General features: G+C 37.3%; 1 protein-coding gene and 1 non-coding gene across 4 annotated transcripts in view; both read left to right on the plus strand.

Moving 5' to 3' along the window:
* Positions 1 to 16,741, plus strand: part of GLCE (glucuronic acid epimerase) — a 117,215-nt gene extending 100,474 nt beyond the window's left edge. The window contains exons 2-5 of one of the 3 annotated variants that reach the window (XM_055536836.1): positions 5,847 to 6,442; positions 9,531 to 9,776; positions 12,522 to 12,535; positions 12,891 to 13,081. In XM_055536836.1, the coding sequence (XP_055392811.1) occupies positions 5,860 to 6,442; positions 9,531 to 9,776; positions 12,522 to 12,535; positions 12,891 to 12,932 (885 nt within the window). In that variant the 5' untranslated portion in view covers positions 5,847 to 5,859 and the 3' untranslated portion in view covers positions 12,933 to 13,081. Of the gene's footprint in view, positions 1 to 5,846; positions 6,443 to 9,530; positions 9,777 to 12,521 lie in introns of all 3 variants that reach the window. The other 2 variants (XM_055536833.1, XM_055536835.1) reach the window with 2 other exon arrangements.
* TRNAG-CCC (transfer RNA glycine (anticodon CCC)) lies at positions 8,745 to 8,817 on the plus strand. The gene has a single exon. It is a non-coding gene; the product is annotated as a tRNA-Gly (tRNA).
* Positions 16,742 to 17,459: the final 718 nt, after the last annotated feature.

Genomic DNA, 17,459 nt, shown 5'->3' on the forward strand with positions numbered 1-17,459 from the left:
AAGGATTCAAAGTGTTGAAAGTGTTAGTCAGTCAGTTGTGTCCGACTCTTTTGTGACCCTATGGACTGTAGCCCGCCAGGTTCATCGGTCCATAGAATTCTCCAGGCAAGAATACTGGAGTGGGTTGCCATTTCCTTCTGCAGGGAATCTTCCTGACCCAGGGATCGAACCTGGATCTCCTGCATTGCAGGCAGATTCTTCACTGAGCCACCAGGGAAGCCCAAAGGATTACAAGAATATCAGTTGTTAGATATGTAAATAAATAAGAGAAAATAATGGGCAGGCAAGCTTTGGTCTACATTATTCAGAGGAAAGAAAAAGCCAATAATTTCTATCACTGAACTCCTTTACAAATTTATTTAAAGGTTGTTCTTAACTGAAATATGACCTTCACAGTTTAAAAACTCATGGTGATATGCAGTTTTCATGTTTACTAAATTACTCTAATGGTTACTTGAAATATTCAGTTAGGAAAATGAATTTGAAAAGTAAAGTATCAGGAAAATTTCTTTGAATTGCAAATCATTTTGGAAAAGAACTGTTTGCTCTCCCAAAGGAAAGCTAAGTTATATTTTGCTTTACTTAATTTTTAACGGTTTCAGCAAATAAGTTACTACAGTTTCTTTTTGATGTTTACTGAATGTTATTTCCTATTTTAGATCTCTAAAGTTGCTAAACTAAATTTTATTGTATTATGTCTCTAATGAAATATTTAAGGTCAGCAGTACATAAGCTTTCGTGGTTTTTGAATTTATTTATTTACTTTTTCCCCCTTTAACTTGAAAGGTTAATCTAATTCGTGGATGTAGGGAAGGCTTTAAAATGAGTAGGAAGCTTATCACTACTCAGCAGAAAACCCTGGTTTTAGCTTTTAAAGTTACTATCACTTATACTTAGCAAAATGTCAATGCAGTCTACTTTTCAAAATGTAAAAGTTTTCTATAATCTGAGAAACATAATAAAATTATTGCACTTACCTTTAGATAAGCCTAAAGGAGAAGGCAATGGCACCCCACTCCAGTACTCTTGCCTGGAGAATCCCATGGGCAGAGGAGCCTGGTAGGCTGCAGTCCATGGGGTCGCTAAGAGTCGGACACGACTGAGCGACTTCACTTTCACTTTTCACTTTCATGCATTAGAGAAGGAAATGGCAACCCACTCCAGTGTTCTTGCCTGGAGAATCCCAGGGACAGAGGAGCCTGTTGGGCTGCCGTCTATGGGGTTGCACAGAGTCGGACACAACTGAAGTGACTTAGCAGCAGCAGTAGCAGTTAGATAAGCCTATTTGGTAGTTAGCACTGCATGTTAATACTCAGAGTTTTCTTTCTCTCCATCCTCCCCTCCAAAAAATTTCAGTGTCTGTTTTGAAAACAAAATATTTTAACTCAAAATTTACATTTAATATTTTAACAAAAGTGACTTTGACCTTCTTAATTTTCTATTATATGGTTTTAAAAAACAGTAAATATATTCATGGAAAATTAGAAAATCATACTATATGTGCTATTTTTTAACCTCATTATTTCAGTGTTAACCTCCATATATCCTTCCATCTTTTCTTCTTATCAAGGCCATAGTCAAATTTCCCAGCTTCAGACCGAGTTTCACATCTGGTTGTTACAGTCCTTAAGTCTATTTTTTTAAAAATCTAACCCAATTTCCTTTTTCTTTTCATATCATTAATTTATTGAGGGGATGGAGCCAATTCTCCTGCAGGGTGTTTCATTTTCTAGATGTATTGGTTGCATCTGCATTTAACTTGTTCCTCTGTCCCTTGTATTTTCTGTTAACTCAAAGTTAAATCGTAGGGCCTAAGAGATCCAAGTTAAACATTTTTGTCTGGGATATGCAATAGGCTATGTATTTTTTTATTTTAACTTATCAAGAGGCACAATATCTGGATGGGTCATCATTAATGTGACTGAATTTGACTACTGATTTAGGGTGATAACTGATCCCTTCATTGTAGAGTTTCACCTTTTTCTCCTTGTGACTGGGAAATAATGTACTTGGTGTTACTTTGCACACAGTATGAATCATTAAGTCCCTATCAAACATATGCCTGGATATAATACTTGCCTAAATTAATAATTGCATGAGGAATCACATATGCTAATTTTCTGATTTTCATTTTTTTCTTCCACATTATTAACCACATGTTTTCTGTAAATTAGAATTTTTTATCATCTGGGACTATTGGTTTGTTCTCCTGCAAAGACTAGATAAATAAATTCTTTCACTTAGTTACATATTTTTATCACAAAATGACATAAGTATCTTTTCTGGCTTTCTCCTTTTCTGAATGTTATTATAGACTCGTGGATTTTTATTGATTCACCATTTCAGTCAATGTCAGTCATAATTCTCACAACTTTGACTTAATGGGGAAGGGGGACCTTTCAGAATGATTTCTCTGAGAAGCCTTGATTGTTTTTATTTTTTTTCCTGATTGCTTAAAAATCTGGATGTAAAGGTTATTGAAAGTTTTTAATGAGTTTTTCTTTATTTTTCCATCATATGCCTCATCATAATGGTAGTCTGCTAGTTCCATAAGCAGGTCTTTTGGGTCGTTGAGGAAGGGTGCATCTCAAAGAAGAACAAAAGCTTTATATTTCTGTTTAAACTGGTCTAAATGTTAGATATAGCTGACAGATAATTCAAAAGTTGCCACATAAATGTTTTTAATGGAGGGCTCTTTTTTTTTATGAAACATCACTTATTATTATCAGTTTGCCCATGCTGCTATATAAGGAAATCCTCAATTTATAAATACATGACTTATGAAGATTTTCTTGTTCCACACTTTTTTTTGCATTCAACATGTTTTCTCATAGTAAATGCAGATGATAAAATATATTATTGGATTCCGGCTCTTACAATCTGTGTATGATTTCCAAGTTGGATCAAGCCCATATCTTTGCCTCCCTTTCCTCCTGTTGCCCCACTGAAATAAAATATATAGAAATAAGAAATGAAGTCAATAACAAGAAATGGGAAGATTACCACAGAATGATAATTGAACGTATTTCTGGATTTCTTTTTGAGTACTAGAAGGCACAGCTCTACCCTCCTCCTTACCTCTCTCATCCCTGCACTTGAACTACAGATAGCTGGCGTGTATACATGCTAAGTTGCTTGTCATGTCCTACTCTTTGTGACCCTGTGGACCATAGCCCACCAGAGTCCTCTGTCCGTGAGATTCTCCAGGCAAGAATACTGGAATGCATTGCCATACCCTCCTCTGGGAGATCTTCCCAACCCAGGGATCGAACCCACATCTTGCCAGGCTTTCTTTAGAGAAATTGGGAAAAGCTAAGACTTCTAGAGTAGAAGTTATGTCCCCAGAACAAAATAAAAAGTCATCTTCATTCTGGCATCTAGAGGGCCTGCTGGGTCCCCACCCACACACCCTAAAGGAACAGTACCGCTCAGCCTGTACCTAGCCCACACAGAGCTCCTCCCTGGAGAGAAGTCTAGCTAGAAATCAGACCATCTTCACAATAACAGAGAAAATCTGTGTTGGCTAATGAGTCATTCAAGCCTAAAGATGAATGAGTAACCAAAGATCACAAGCGTGTCAGGAAAGCTAATACTGTGAAAGAGACTAAAATAACCAGGAAAATTCCACTAAAGAAAATAGACATATCGGAGAGAAACTTACAAGAACAGAACTCTAACATACTCAGAGTTACAAAAGGATACTACATCTGTTGAATAAGAATAAGAGAACACAAGGTTTCAGATTGAAAGAGTACACCACGTGCTGAAATAGTGAATTAAATATCATACTGTAACACATTCTTGTAAAACTGAAGAATTCCTAGGGTAAACACAAGATCCAGAGGGAAGTTATGCACAAAATGACATGTATCAGACTGAAATCAAACCTCTCATCAGTAGCTGGTAATGCTTTAAGAAAGTAAAATATTGCCTTCAGCATTTAGAAAGAAAATCATATGTAGCCCAAGGATTCTATATCCTGCCAAACTATTAATCAGAGGTGAGAGCAGAATAAAGTTGCTTTCAGATATGCAAGGGCTCAGGGTTTACGTCCTCTTGGAATTAAAAGAAATGAGTGAATTACACATTCATCATCAGCTTTCCTGAAAAACAGAAAATCATTATGCAGTTTTTCATTAAACCTTTTCTTTTAACAGTTTGATTTTTTTAAAAAATCTCATTGCTGCCAGAAGGGTTTATTGAGAGGAAAGGGGGAAAGAAGGATGACAACCATAAAATGAGTAGTTGTGGATTTACACCATGAAATAAATCAGAGCTACTGTAGCAAATAGCAATAAGCCTAGTCTCTTTACTTTCAGTGTACTGAGATATTCGATATGTTGCACATACAACTAACCTATAGTTTTCCATATTTCCCAATGACCCCAGCAACAAGCAAGCCAGGACTACTATATACAGTCATAACTGGTTGGTATACCACAAGGCCGGTAGGGGCGACAGCATCATTTTCTTCTCCCATCGTGACTGGAACGACATGATCTGGCTTATATTTAAATGCATCGTTCTGAGTGCTATGTCGAGAGTAGACTTTGGGGTCGAATAGTAGATCAAGGGTAAAAAGTAGGGAGAGCAGTTTAGACATCATTACAGTGTGCTCAGTCACTTGGCTGTGTCCAACTCTCTGTGACCCCATGGACTGTAGTTTTCCAGGCTCTGCTGTCCATGGAGTTTTCCAGGCAAGAATACTGGAGTGGGTTGCCATTTCTTACTCCAGGGGAATCTTCCTGACCCAGGGATCAAACCTGTGTCTCCTGCATTGGCAGGTGGGTTCTTAACCACTGCAGCAGCTGGGAAGCCCCCGTCACTGCAGTATTCTAAGTGAAGGTGGCGGTGGCTCTGGTATGGTGTTAACAGTGGAGGTGGTGAGAATGATTAGAATCTGGATATAATTTAAAGGTGGGGCCAACAGGATTTCCTGACTGGCTGGGTTTGGGGTGAACAAGAAAGGACTCAGTATTTCTGGTCTGACCAGTAAAACAAAAGGTTGAGGGGAAAGCTTAGGGAATAAATGTTGAATGTTATGTTTCAGAAATCCATTTGACTTCCAAATAAAGATGTCAGTTACTTAGATTGGCACATACACATGTATGCCTGCAGTTCTGAAGAAAGATCTGGCCTGGAGATAGAAGTTGGGGGAAAGTCAGCATATAAATTGTATGTAACACCATGTGATTCATGAGTGAGATCACCTGGGAGTGAATAGAGATAAAGAAGAGGTCTGAGGACTTGGACCCTAAGACATTTCAACATTAAGATTCAGGGAGATGAGAAGGAATGATCGAAGATGACTAGGAGGAGCATCTAGTAGGGTATAAGGAGAACCAAGAAAGAATGGTGCCCTGGAAGTCAGGAAATAAAGTGTTTCAGAAAGGAAAGAGCCATTTACTATTTTATGCTCCTGAGAGGTAACACAGAATGAGCATTGTTGGATTTGGCACCATGGATGTCAGTGTTTACCTTGACAAGACCTGTTATATTTTTTCAAACAGCTACTCAGTTGTTAGGACAAAAGCATGTATTAAGTTGTTAGAGCCACCTATTTCATAAATGGAAGGTATTTGTTTTGACATAGGGGCTTGGAGGCACAAACAGAGAAAGTTTGGGAATCTTTGCTTTAGAGGATCGTGCTAACTGAGCATCTTAAGAGGGGGAAGCATCTCTTCCTTTTCTTTGTCTCTGCTGAAAAGTTTGAGTTAGTAATTTTAAGTGTGATCAGATTACATGCAGTTAATAAAACTGCCCTGGTTCAGTATAAAAAAGTAAGCCTTATCCTGTGAAATGTCAGTAGTACATCTTTGTGTGAATTTTTCTTCTTGCCTCCATAGGTATGGTCTGAATATGCGTTGCTTGGCAGCTCGGGTCAACTATAAGACTCTGATTATCATCTGCGCACTCTTCACTTTGGTCACAGTACTTTTGTGGAATAAGTGTTCCAGTGACAAAGCGATCCAGGTTCCACGGCACTTGAGTAGTGGCTTCAGAGTGGATGCCTTAGAAAAAAAGGCGGCAGCGTCTGAGAGCGACAACTATGTGAACCACGTGGCCAAGCAGTCTGAGGAGGCCTTCCCTCAGGAACAGCAGAAAGCGCCCCCTGTTGTTGGGGGCTTCAATAATAATGGGGGAGGCAAGGTGTTAGGGCTCAAATATGAAGAAATTGACTGCCTCATAAATGATGAACACACAATTAAAGGGAGACGAGAGGGGAATGAAGTCTTTCTTCCATTCACCTGGGTAGAGAAATATTTTGACGTTTACGGAAAGGTGGTTCAGTATGATGGCTATGATCGGTTTGAATTCTCTCATAGCTATTCCAAAGTCTATGCACAGAGAGCCCCTTATCACCCTGATGGTGTGTTTATGTCCTTTGAAGGCTACAATGTGGAAGTCCGAGACAGAGTCAAGTGCATAAGTGGGGTTGAAGGTTGGTATCCGTCTACTCCACTGCATTTTCCTATCCAGATTGTGTTGAGAAATAAGTGACTGTAAGTGTTAATTACATAGCAAGTACTTACACAGTTTATTATCAAGAGACCTATCACCACTCCGACTTAGCATGGAGGAACAGGTTAAACCTAAACCTTGTACAGCCTTCTAGATGGTGATTTAAGGGCTCCAATAAGATCATACCTGATTAAATAGGATTATGCCATTAACCTGCCCTGGAAACTAAAATTATCAAAGTCAAGGCAGCATCTCCAGAAATTTTGCATTAAAATATACAGTTATTATCCTATGAGAGGAGATGGGAAAGGGAGACAGACCATCCAGCGAACCCATCAATGTACCAGTGCCATCTTGTTATCAGATTAGCCAGGTATCATCTCTGGTTGAAGGGTTAAAGTTCTCAGAACAAGATAATACATAGTACCATTTTCTCTGAACCTGTATTGGAACTCCTACAGTCTGCTGTCTATATTGTCTTTCCTTGTCTTTAAAATTTGGAGCACTGAGGGTTCCTTATGGATGTTTTGGAATTTATATTTCAAACCTAGAATTGATCAGAAAGCCAAACTGAATTTGACTTTAAAGTATATAATTTAATCAAAGGAAAGAACATAATGTATTTTAAGATTGCTTGGTTTGAGTTTTATTTCATTTTCCTGATTTTGTTATAAAAAGTAATTTTCATATCTTAATATTTTAATTTTTGTAATATCTTTACAGAATGTTTGGTAGAAGGAAGGGGTCAAATTCATATAGATTCTTACCACTCAAGATAATGATTACCATTTTTGTATATTCTCAGAAGGTCTTTATACCTAGGTATATGTTTTAACATAGTTGTAATGATATTTATTGTGCAGTGTTCAAGAGGGTAATAGTTTGTTAGAAACTTGAAAGTTATCCATTGCCAAACCTTTTTCCCCCAGTAGCTTTTTAAAAATGTGTAAGCTTACTAGGTGCCTTAGGTGCTAAAGAAAAAGTGAAAATCATCGATAACCACTGTTAATATTTTGATGTTTTTCCCAACCTTTTTGTTGTTGTTGTATATATACATTTTTTTAAACAGTTTAGAGTCATGCTCTGTAGTAGATTTTGTATTTTTTTCCCAACAGGATTATTTCCTCTTGTTATTGAATATTTATTGAACATTTTAAGCACTAATACTCATAATCAGGACATTCTGTAAAAATGTATGGAATAATCTCACTCCTGCCATCATGAAACATTGTTTTTTAATCTGTCACTTACAAAGGGATCTCATAATTTGCATTCTGTAGCAATTAGTGAGGTCAGGTATCTTTTTCATATCCTTTTAACTGCTATAGAATGGCCTTGATTTTCTTTCCCCTCTCTTTTCATTGTGACTAGTGTTGTTTTTTGGAAAAATATATTGTGAGACCTTTTATATATATATAGCAAGGGTAGTAGCGTCTTGTCACATTTGTTAAAGATATTTTCTTTAATTTGACTGTCTTTTCATTTTACTTATGGTTTGTTAGTTTTAGAAATTTTTAGTTCTATTTACTAAGAAATTTTTTAAAAATTACTACTTTTATGCTTAGAAAATCGCTATTAATCTTTATTTTCTCTAATAGTTTTATGGCTTTGTATTTTTACATTTAATATTTTAGTCCCTCTAAGCTGATTTATATTTTGGCAAATGGTACAAAGCCAAGGTCTAATTTTAGATGTTTTCCCCCCTAACATTTACTGAATCTTCTTTCCCCTGCTGATCAATGATACAATCTTTATCATTATACTAAAATATTTTAAAACTAGAGTATGTTTCTGGCCTACTGTTCTGTTCCATTGATTGGTCTATCACTTCTTAGGCCAATTGCACATTATCATAGTTATTACCCATATAATAAGATAGTATAAACCTTCCTTTTACTCAGTGAAAATCTTTTGAAAAAAGAAATCTACCCTTGGAGAAAGAATATTGAAGTTAAAAAGCTTAACTGCAGCCTAGTTTCTTAAACCCAATTCCTTAAACTATTTTGAAACGACACCAAAACGCATATGGTTTTATAAGTTCCTGGTTTCTGCTGTACCCATCTGTTGCTTGTTAACGTAATTTAGGACTCCAAATAGGAGTTATCTCTCAACACGTACACCGTGATGCAATAATAAAATGTTCTGTACAGTGGTATTACTGTATTTCCCATGTAAGCAATTACTAAAGTAAATACTCATACCAAACATTTGAAAGTTTTACTTAGAACTTTACAAGAGGTAATCCATTAATGAATTTATCAAAAATCTATGGTTAAGGGATTTCCTTTGTGGTCCAGTGGTTAAGACTCTGTACTCCCAATGCAGGGGGCCTGGGTTCAATCCCTGGTAGGGGAACTAGATTCCACATGCTGCAGCTAAGACCTTGGACAGCCAAATAAATAAAAATAAATGTATTTTTTTTAAAAATCCATGGTTAAATATACAACCATAATTCATTTTTTTAAAAAAAAGTACTCCTTATTCTCAGGAATTACATTTTGACATGAGGGATATGAGAAAGAATTGCAAATTGTTTATACTTTAAGTTGCCTATCATAGCTGGCTTCTTAAGCAAATACTTTAACCATCTGATGATATAGTTGCTAGACCAAATCTTGACATTGGAGGGAAAGATAATTAACTTGACTGTTAAGTACAGATGTTAAGAAAATTTCAGGTTTAATACTCTAGAATAAAACAGGTAATTGTTAACTATCAATATATGTGTTTAAATTGTATAGAACTTGAATGATGAAATAGAATTATGAAAAATGACATCTATAGCTATGAGCAAGAGTAGCACTCATTAAAAATCAGTCCTTAAAAGATAATTTACAACAATGCATTGTCATCTGTCAACAAATAATGAGTGAGAATGAATAAACATTTAATTTTGGTTTTCATTTCTGGTTAATTTGGTACTATTTTTAGTAATTATGAAAACAGTGTAATAAGGAAGCTTTAAAGTTACTGGATAACCCTGTGAAGTAAAACAGTGAGAAGTGGTATTCAGAATAGGATTATGAATGTCTGGAGATAGTTATTTATTTTGTTTTTCTATTTTATAGGTGTACCTTTATCTACACAGTGGGGACCTCAAGGCTATTTCTACCCAATCCAGATTGCACAGTATGGGTTAAGTCACTACAGCAAGAATCTAACTGAAAAACCCCCTCATATAGAGGTATATGAAACAGCAGAAGACAGGGACAAAAACAGCAAGCCCAATGACTGGACTGTGCCCAAGGGCTGCTTTATGGCTAGTGTGGCTGATAAGTCAAGATTCACCAATGTTAAACAGTTCATTGCTCCAGGTAAGTCCTGCTTTATGTGTGTTTGCTAATTTTATGTTGATTTATGGCACCTGATACTCCCTTAAAATGGTTTTTATGGTTGTAAAAATCACATTAGTAGATGCCTTGATATTACATATATAAAGACACAAATAGTGTCACCCAAATGAAATCTAAAAAAGGATCAGCTAAAAAGTTCGAGGTTATATAAGGAATATTTACTGTGTGAAGAGCCAGGCCACAAGAACCAGGTTACTGCATGAGGGCTTTCTCCTTCCAGAGATCTATATCCCACAGGAATGAAGTTCCTCAGTTTAATATTTAAGCATAGTATTCATCCTTTAATTTTCAAACTATTTTGCATTAAAGTAGAAATTTTTCTTTCTAGGGAGAGCCATCCTTTCCTTTGCCTATTTTTTACCAGTAGCTTTTTATTTTTTCAAGTTAATATAGCATCACCAACCAGGCCTGCTTCCTATGTGGAATTTTGTTAATGTGCTAGATTGTTTCAAACTTCATATAAAGCCATTTCATTAATAAAATCTTTTATAAAATCAAATTAACTTTATGCAACATTTCCCCTTTTACTAAGACAGTCTCATTAATTGGGATGTAATGTATTTCTCTCCACTAATCAATATCCATGAGAATTAATGAGTTCATTAGTTAAAAAGACAATGGAATAATTTTAGTTAGCACCTCAGGCTTAGTTTTCTGTGGAGAAATGTTGTCAAGAGCAGAACTCATCCTTCCTCGCACCAGCCTTGCCAGTTGGTAAATAAAAAGAGAGAAAAGGTTAAAAGACCTTTTCTGTATTCTCTCCTTGCCCTTTATTGATGGCTGTGTAATTCACAGACCTTGAAAGCCACAATACAAATCTACTCCTTCTAGATGGCCTTAAGTAATGGATTTATGAGTGTTTAACGCAGTGCAAATAATGAGTGACCTTTAGTTTTGTATTCTGTGACTAAAACTTCTTTTATCCTGTAGCATTCTGTGATATTCTAGTACACAGAGCATCTTTGCCTATTGTAAAACAACAAGCTTGGCTGGGTGAGAAAGTACATGGAGATGTTTAAGAATATTTAGCTTATGGCTTGTAGCAGGAAATGCTTAGACTGAAAAGGACTTTTGATTTTGGGTGCATCTAGAGGTCTTATTTTTACACTGATGAATAGTGTAGTCTGGATTAGGGTGGAAAACAGCAGCCCTCATCTTGATCTCCTCAAGGGCTGAGAAGCTTTTTAGAACCATCCCTTGAATTCTGTTCTATTTAGAACAGTAAAAGAAACTGAGCATATTATAAGCAAACAGTAGCAGCAACAGGAAGAAGAAACATTTTGTTGTTCGATTTCTTCTTCCTGCTGCTGCTACTGTTTGGTTTTAATATGCTCAGTTTCTTTTATTCGTAGAAGTCAACTTTCCGAGAGTCAGCTGTCTTCATACTATAGATATGCAAGAGAAATTTCCTGTTTGACTATTTGCCAAATAGAACAGCTCTTACTATTTTTTCAGTCTCTGAACCCTTTGGCTTCAGAATTATCATCATCGTTTTTTACTATGTTCCAAGCCACTATCCTTTTTCTTTTTAATCCTCACAGTTTCCTTGCAAAGTAATATTATCTCTACTTAACACATGAAGAAACCAAGGCTCAAAGATGTATCTTGTTGAACATCTCAAAGCTAGTAAGTGGTGGAGTTAATAATTCAAACTATGTTTGTTTAACTCCAAAACCTATGCTTTCCCCTCCGTCTCCCCCAGTATTCCTCACTTTGTTGACTATAGGAGCCCATTGCTTATTTCCAGAAGTTTTATTTACAATTCCAGTGAATATCTGAAAACAAACCTATCATCTGCAACAACGATGGGTGATTAAGAGCATGTACTTTATAGAGCCAGACTAAGCAACCTGGGTTCAACTTTTTGTACCTTAGGCAAGATACTTAACTTTTCTGTCTCTGTTCATCATCCATAAAGAGTAATAATAATGGCACTACTCTTGTAATTGTTATAATGGCTAAATGAATTAATGTGTAAAGCACTTAGAACACAGTAAATACTTACCAAATATTAATTAAATAAAAAATTTGGGGGGAATTCCCTGGAAGTCCAGTGTTTAGGACTCCATGCTTCTACTGTGAGGGGCTGGGTTCAGTTGCTGATGGGGGAACTACGATCCCACAAGCATACAGCATAGCCAAAAAAAAATTTTTTTTGAAATTGGTTTTCAAAAAGTCACTCAAAACATCATTTGATGTTTAAGTCTAAGATGTTCTCATTCTCCATACAACTTCCATAATTGTCTGATCCATCAATTCATATCTAACCATTCTTCTCTTCTAGCCTCTTTCTTGTAATACTATGTGTTGAACCAGCTTTTGGCTATTTTTTTTTCTTTTTGTAGAATAGGTATATTAGACAGTCATTGATTATTGATCAACCAGTTTTGATCTAGAAAAGGCAGTTTGACCACAGTATTTCTGCTAAGGCCATTAACCCTGCTAATGTAAACTAGACAGGCCAAAAGGTAAAAGAGCTTTGGTCTGATGCTCACAAGCCATCGTGGACTCAACAATTCTGCCATTTCTTTATGGTTAACTTAGTAAAAATAAAAATTAAAAAAATACTAATCCAACATATAAAATATTGATGTATTAATTTTGTATGGTCAGTGGTTATCAAGGATGAATTGCAAGTAACTTTTAAATACAGAGAGAGACCTTCTATTCTAACCAGTATTTTTTGGTATATTTTTTCCCCTACAGAAACCAGTGAAGGTGTATCCTTGCAACTGGGGAACACAAAAGATTTTATTATTTCATTTGACCTCAAGTTCTTAACAAATGGAAGTGTGTCTGTGGTTCTGGAGACGACAGAAAAGAATCAGCTCTTCACTGTACATTATGTCTCAAATACCCAGCTAATTGCTTTTAAAGAAAGAGACATATACTATGGCATCGGGCCCAGAACATCATGGAGCACGGTTACCCGGGACCTGGTCACTGACCTCAGGAAAGGAGTGGGTCTTTCCAACACAAAAGCTGTCAAGCCAACAAGAATAATGCCCAAGAAGGTGGTTAGGTTGATTGCGAAAGGGAAGGGCTTCCTTGACAACATTACCATCTCTACCACAGCCCACATGGCTGCCTTCTTCGCTGCCAGTGACTGGCTGGTGAGGAACCAGGATGAGAAAGGCGGCTGGCCGATTATGGTGACCCGTAAGTTAGGGGAAGGCTTCAAGTCTTTAGAGCCAGGGTGGTACTCCGCCATGGCCCAAGGGCAAGCCATTTCTACATTAGTCAGGGCCTATCTCTTAACAAAAGACCATATATTCCTCAATTCAGCTTTAAGGGCAACAGCCCCTTACAAGTTTCTGTCAGAGCAGCATGGAGTCAAGGCTGTGTTTATGAATAAACATGACTGGTATGAAGAATATCCAACTACACCTAGCTCTTTTGTTTTAAATGGCTTTATGTATTCTTTAATTGGGCTGTATGACTTAAAAGAAACTGCAGGGGAAAAACTCGGGAAAGAAGCGAGGTCCTTGTATGAGCGTGGCATGGAATCCCTTAAAGCCATGCTCCCCTTATACGACACTGGCTCAGGAACCATCTACGACCTCCGGCACTTCATGCTTGGCATTGCCCCCAACCTGGCCCGCTGGGACTATCACACCACCCACATCAATCAACTGCAGCTGCTTAGCACCATTGATGAGTCCCCAATCTTCAAAGAATTTGTCAAGAGGTGGAAGAGCTACCTTAAAGGCAGCCGGGCAAAGCACAACTAGAGCTCAGAACCAAAATCCTACGTCAGCCTCTGCTGTACACAGAAACTAGAGGCTCTATGTCAGCAGAGCATAGGCACATTTTAAAAGGTTGTATACTAGGTTTTTGTGAATTACATCAAAGTGATAAATGATCCTTAAAACCAGTCTTCTGAGATAATTGCATTCCATGGGTTTAGTGTTTAGAATGTCGATGGCATTTACAGCAGAAAAGTGTTTAGTCAGTGGGCTGAATGAAGATATTTAACTTGGCCTCGCTTATCACCCTGTTCAGTTCCACAGATAGTCCAGTTCTCTCAATTTGGGAAAGACAATGGTAAGTAGCTCTTGATGGCCAGCTGTCCAGCACTTGTCTGAAAACTTAGTATGGGGCTCTTTTAAAATGTGGTTATTTATGTTTATGTTGAAAGCAGACTTTAAAAAATAATGTGCTAAAATACAGTAAATATGTACTTGTAGCCTGAATAGTGGACTGTGTGCAACTTTAAAAATGATCTTTCTTTTCTATAAATTAATTTCTTAGGGGTGGATGAGCATTTGTTGTATTTGTTCAAGTTGTTATATATGGAGAATATTTTGAATTTATGGTTTGCTTGAAGTGTGTAAATTAAAAACACAACCAGTGTTCAGGCTTCACAGTTATATAATGTAAGCACAACTAAAATGAAACTTGTTGACTGCACAAGAAATTATGAAACAGAACAAAAGTGTTATCTGTTTTATGAAACGATCTACAATCAGTAAAGATTTGATAATCAGTATACCCCTCCTGTACCCCCATTGTGGTGGTTTCTTTTTGCCACTATCTCAAATTTTGTATTTCATTTCAGACTACACTCGAGAGTTTTGTCTATTTTGGGGGGACATTTTGGGGACATTTGGGAAATTTTACTATAAACCTAGATTTGATGAGGAGGTAGTAACTTTAATAAGCCCACTACCACTGCCTTTTCTAGATTCTTTTCCCCTTTAAGGAAAAATATTAGGTCAGATATTATAAGGATTGTAGCAGATTTTTTTTCCTACTTAGATCATTCTTGGTCTACAGCTTTCTAAACCATTGATGTACACAAAATACATAGTTTTTGTGTAAGCTTTCCAAACTTTTCTGGTGTTTTTTCTTTGCAGTTTTTAATTTTAAATTATTTCAGCTCTATATTAGCTGTACATGTGTAATCAGACCGTTATTTTGGTTTTATATCCCACATACCTCACATAAATAGGCATCATAGCCCTCACACCCTGGGCAGTGTCTGCTCTAGGACTTAGGCATTAGGTCAGAACTGAGGGAGGTTGATTTTGCTGTCTCTGTTTTAGTGTATGACAGTACATTAAATCAATACAATAACTTATACAGATTGGAAATACGAGATCTGGTACTTTCAGAGGACTGAGTCTGACACACGCAGTGCAGTGTGTGTGTGACCTATATGAAATGCACATCAAGAGCGAGGTGGGCACCTGCCTGCCCACTGTATCTTGCCTGGACTCAGCCTACCAACACCACTCAGAAATGGCAAAATGCATACATGCCTTTGTGCAACATATATGTTGTATCAGCAGCCGGAACGAAGACCTACAACTGACATGAAACTGTTAGTCACTAAGTCGTGTCCAACTCTTTGTGACCTCATAGACTGTAGCCTGCCAGGCTTCTCTGTCCATGGAATTCTCGAGGCAAGAACACTAGAGTGAGTAGCCATTCCCTGGCTCCAGGGGAACTTCCCAACCCAGGGACCGAACCTGGGTCTCCTACATTGCAGGCAGAGTCTTTACCATCTGAGCCACCAGGGAAGCCCATGGAAACTGGCCATGGAAAAGTAAGTTGAAACTCCCAGTTGAAATGACCACACGTCAATTTTGCCACAACAGTTCCCCCTAGCTGTTGACCTTTGTAGTCTTCATACATTAGATGTCTCAATAAGAATATCTAGACTCCTTTTTTTATTTTATTTTCACTGCTCAAAAATAAACTTCCTCCAGTCTGGAAATCCTTTTTATGCCATTGTATTTGTTATTATTTAGAGCAGTCCAGACTTCTGCCTTCTGTTTGCATACTGCTACTTCAGATTGAGGGGATCAGTGAAAACAGTGTGGTACTGCTTCTGTGACAAATCCCAGTGCCTTAACAATGTGGCTGTATTTTCTCACTGAAAATAGAAAGACATTTTGATCTAGAAATGGCATTGCAATTTCTTTGCTGTTGGTCTCATACTGCCTTCCATGTTGCAACACCAACTCGATTTTTCCTGTGATCCCAGGATTTTCAAAGAGGGTGAGTTGAACCTGTAGCATCCCTGGCAATACAAACCAGTAGTTCTCAAACTTTAGAATGCCTCAGAATCACCTGGGAGCTTACTGAAATACAGATTCCAGATATCCAGTAAATCTGCCAGTGAAGCATGGTAGTCTGAATTTTTAAAATACGCATTCAGGTAATTCTGAGGCAAATGATCTGAGGGACATATGTGGGGAAACACTGCCCAAGACCATCCGTCGTTTTTGTTCCGAAACACACATGGAGTTTTCTAGGGTTTTAAATCATGCAAAATGTTTAGTCTGAGATTAGAGAAAATGGGGAAGGTATTTTGCAGTTTGTTTTTTTTTAAATTCTTTAAATTTTTCCTTGTTCCAAGATTATGGGTATTAGTTGTTTATACTTATCTTGAGTTAGCTTTGATGTTTAATTAAATCTATTGCCACTTCAGTTATAAAACCAGCCAAAAGTTTCCAGATAAAGGTCAAGTTTGACCCTTTCAGAGTTACTGTACATAAAGGCTTCATCCAAAAACCATCCAGTGTACGTGAGCAAATACAAGAAATGACACACAAGCACAACTCTTCCGATGTGGCAGTCCTTTTTCTTTATAGGTGTGCAAAAGTTTCACTGAAAGCTGCTATTTTCATCCTCCTTGTGATTGTTTTTCTTGTTTCTCCATTGTACATGTGGGTTATAGACCATATGTTAAATATGCAATAAAGTGTTTACTGGATGCCCTTCTGAAGGGTAGTCCTTTGTAAAGCTGTACAGACTTTGCAGTTTAAGCACAATGTGCACATGTTAGTTTTATATACAGCAAAACTTGATTTTTTGCAGATGGAAAGGTATTTTGTTTCTATACAAAGTAAATGGATTGTTTGTGCTTAATGTAAAGCTGCTTTATATGATTGTAAAATAAAGTTTTTATCTTAAAAGGACTATACCTGGATGTTTCTCTTCTCTGTTTATTCTAAGATTACTTGAGCCCGGCAAGCAGATTTCTGACCATTTTCGGTTCGGCTGGTGGCAACTAGTCACACAATAAATGTTCGTGAAAGGTGTATGAGACCCTTTAAGACAAATTGGGGAATATCATATGGGCCTTCACCCTAAGGAGGTTTAGTCCTGGGTGGGGCGGTGGAGAACACAGTGTCCACAAACAGTTTAAGAAAAATAAAATGCCAAATGATATGGTCAGTCAGGGAGGGTGTTACAGAGGAGATGGAGCTAAGCAGGGGCTTTAGGCCTGGGTGCCAGCTGGGAGAAGACGAGGTAATGTGAGCGAGAGCAGGGTGCCGCGACGGTGGTGAGGACGCCTTTTCCCATGCTAATGCAGGCTGGGAACCGTTATTGACTCATTCTGATTTAATTGAAAATGTATTCTTGTATTTTCCATGTTACCCTCTTCTCTAGAACAAAAAACGTTACTTAATCTTTTCCCCTCTTCCTTTCAGAGAGTAATGATTTAGGCTCCCAAGTAGGTATGAAATCAGAGACCAGTCTGGCTTTCTGTTATGTTTCATTGCACATTATTTTTTAGGTTATAAATATTCCACACCATTTGTATGTTGGAATTCCAGTTGATCACCAGTCAACTTTTTCTAGCTGATGAGTACGTATCCTTTGACAGGCTGCTAATCAGCATTGTTGGCATTT

Source organism: Bubalus kerabau, chromosome 10 (genome assembly GCF_029407905.1).
Source record: "Bubalus kerabau isolate K-KA32 ecotype Philippines breed swamp buffalo chromosome 10, PCC_UOA_SB_1v2, whole genome shotgun sequence".
NCBI lineage: Eukaryota > Metazoa > Chordata > Mammalia > Artiodactyla > Bovidae > Bubalus > Bubalus kerabau.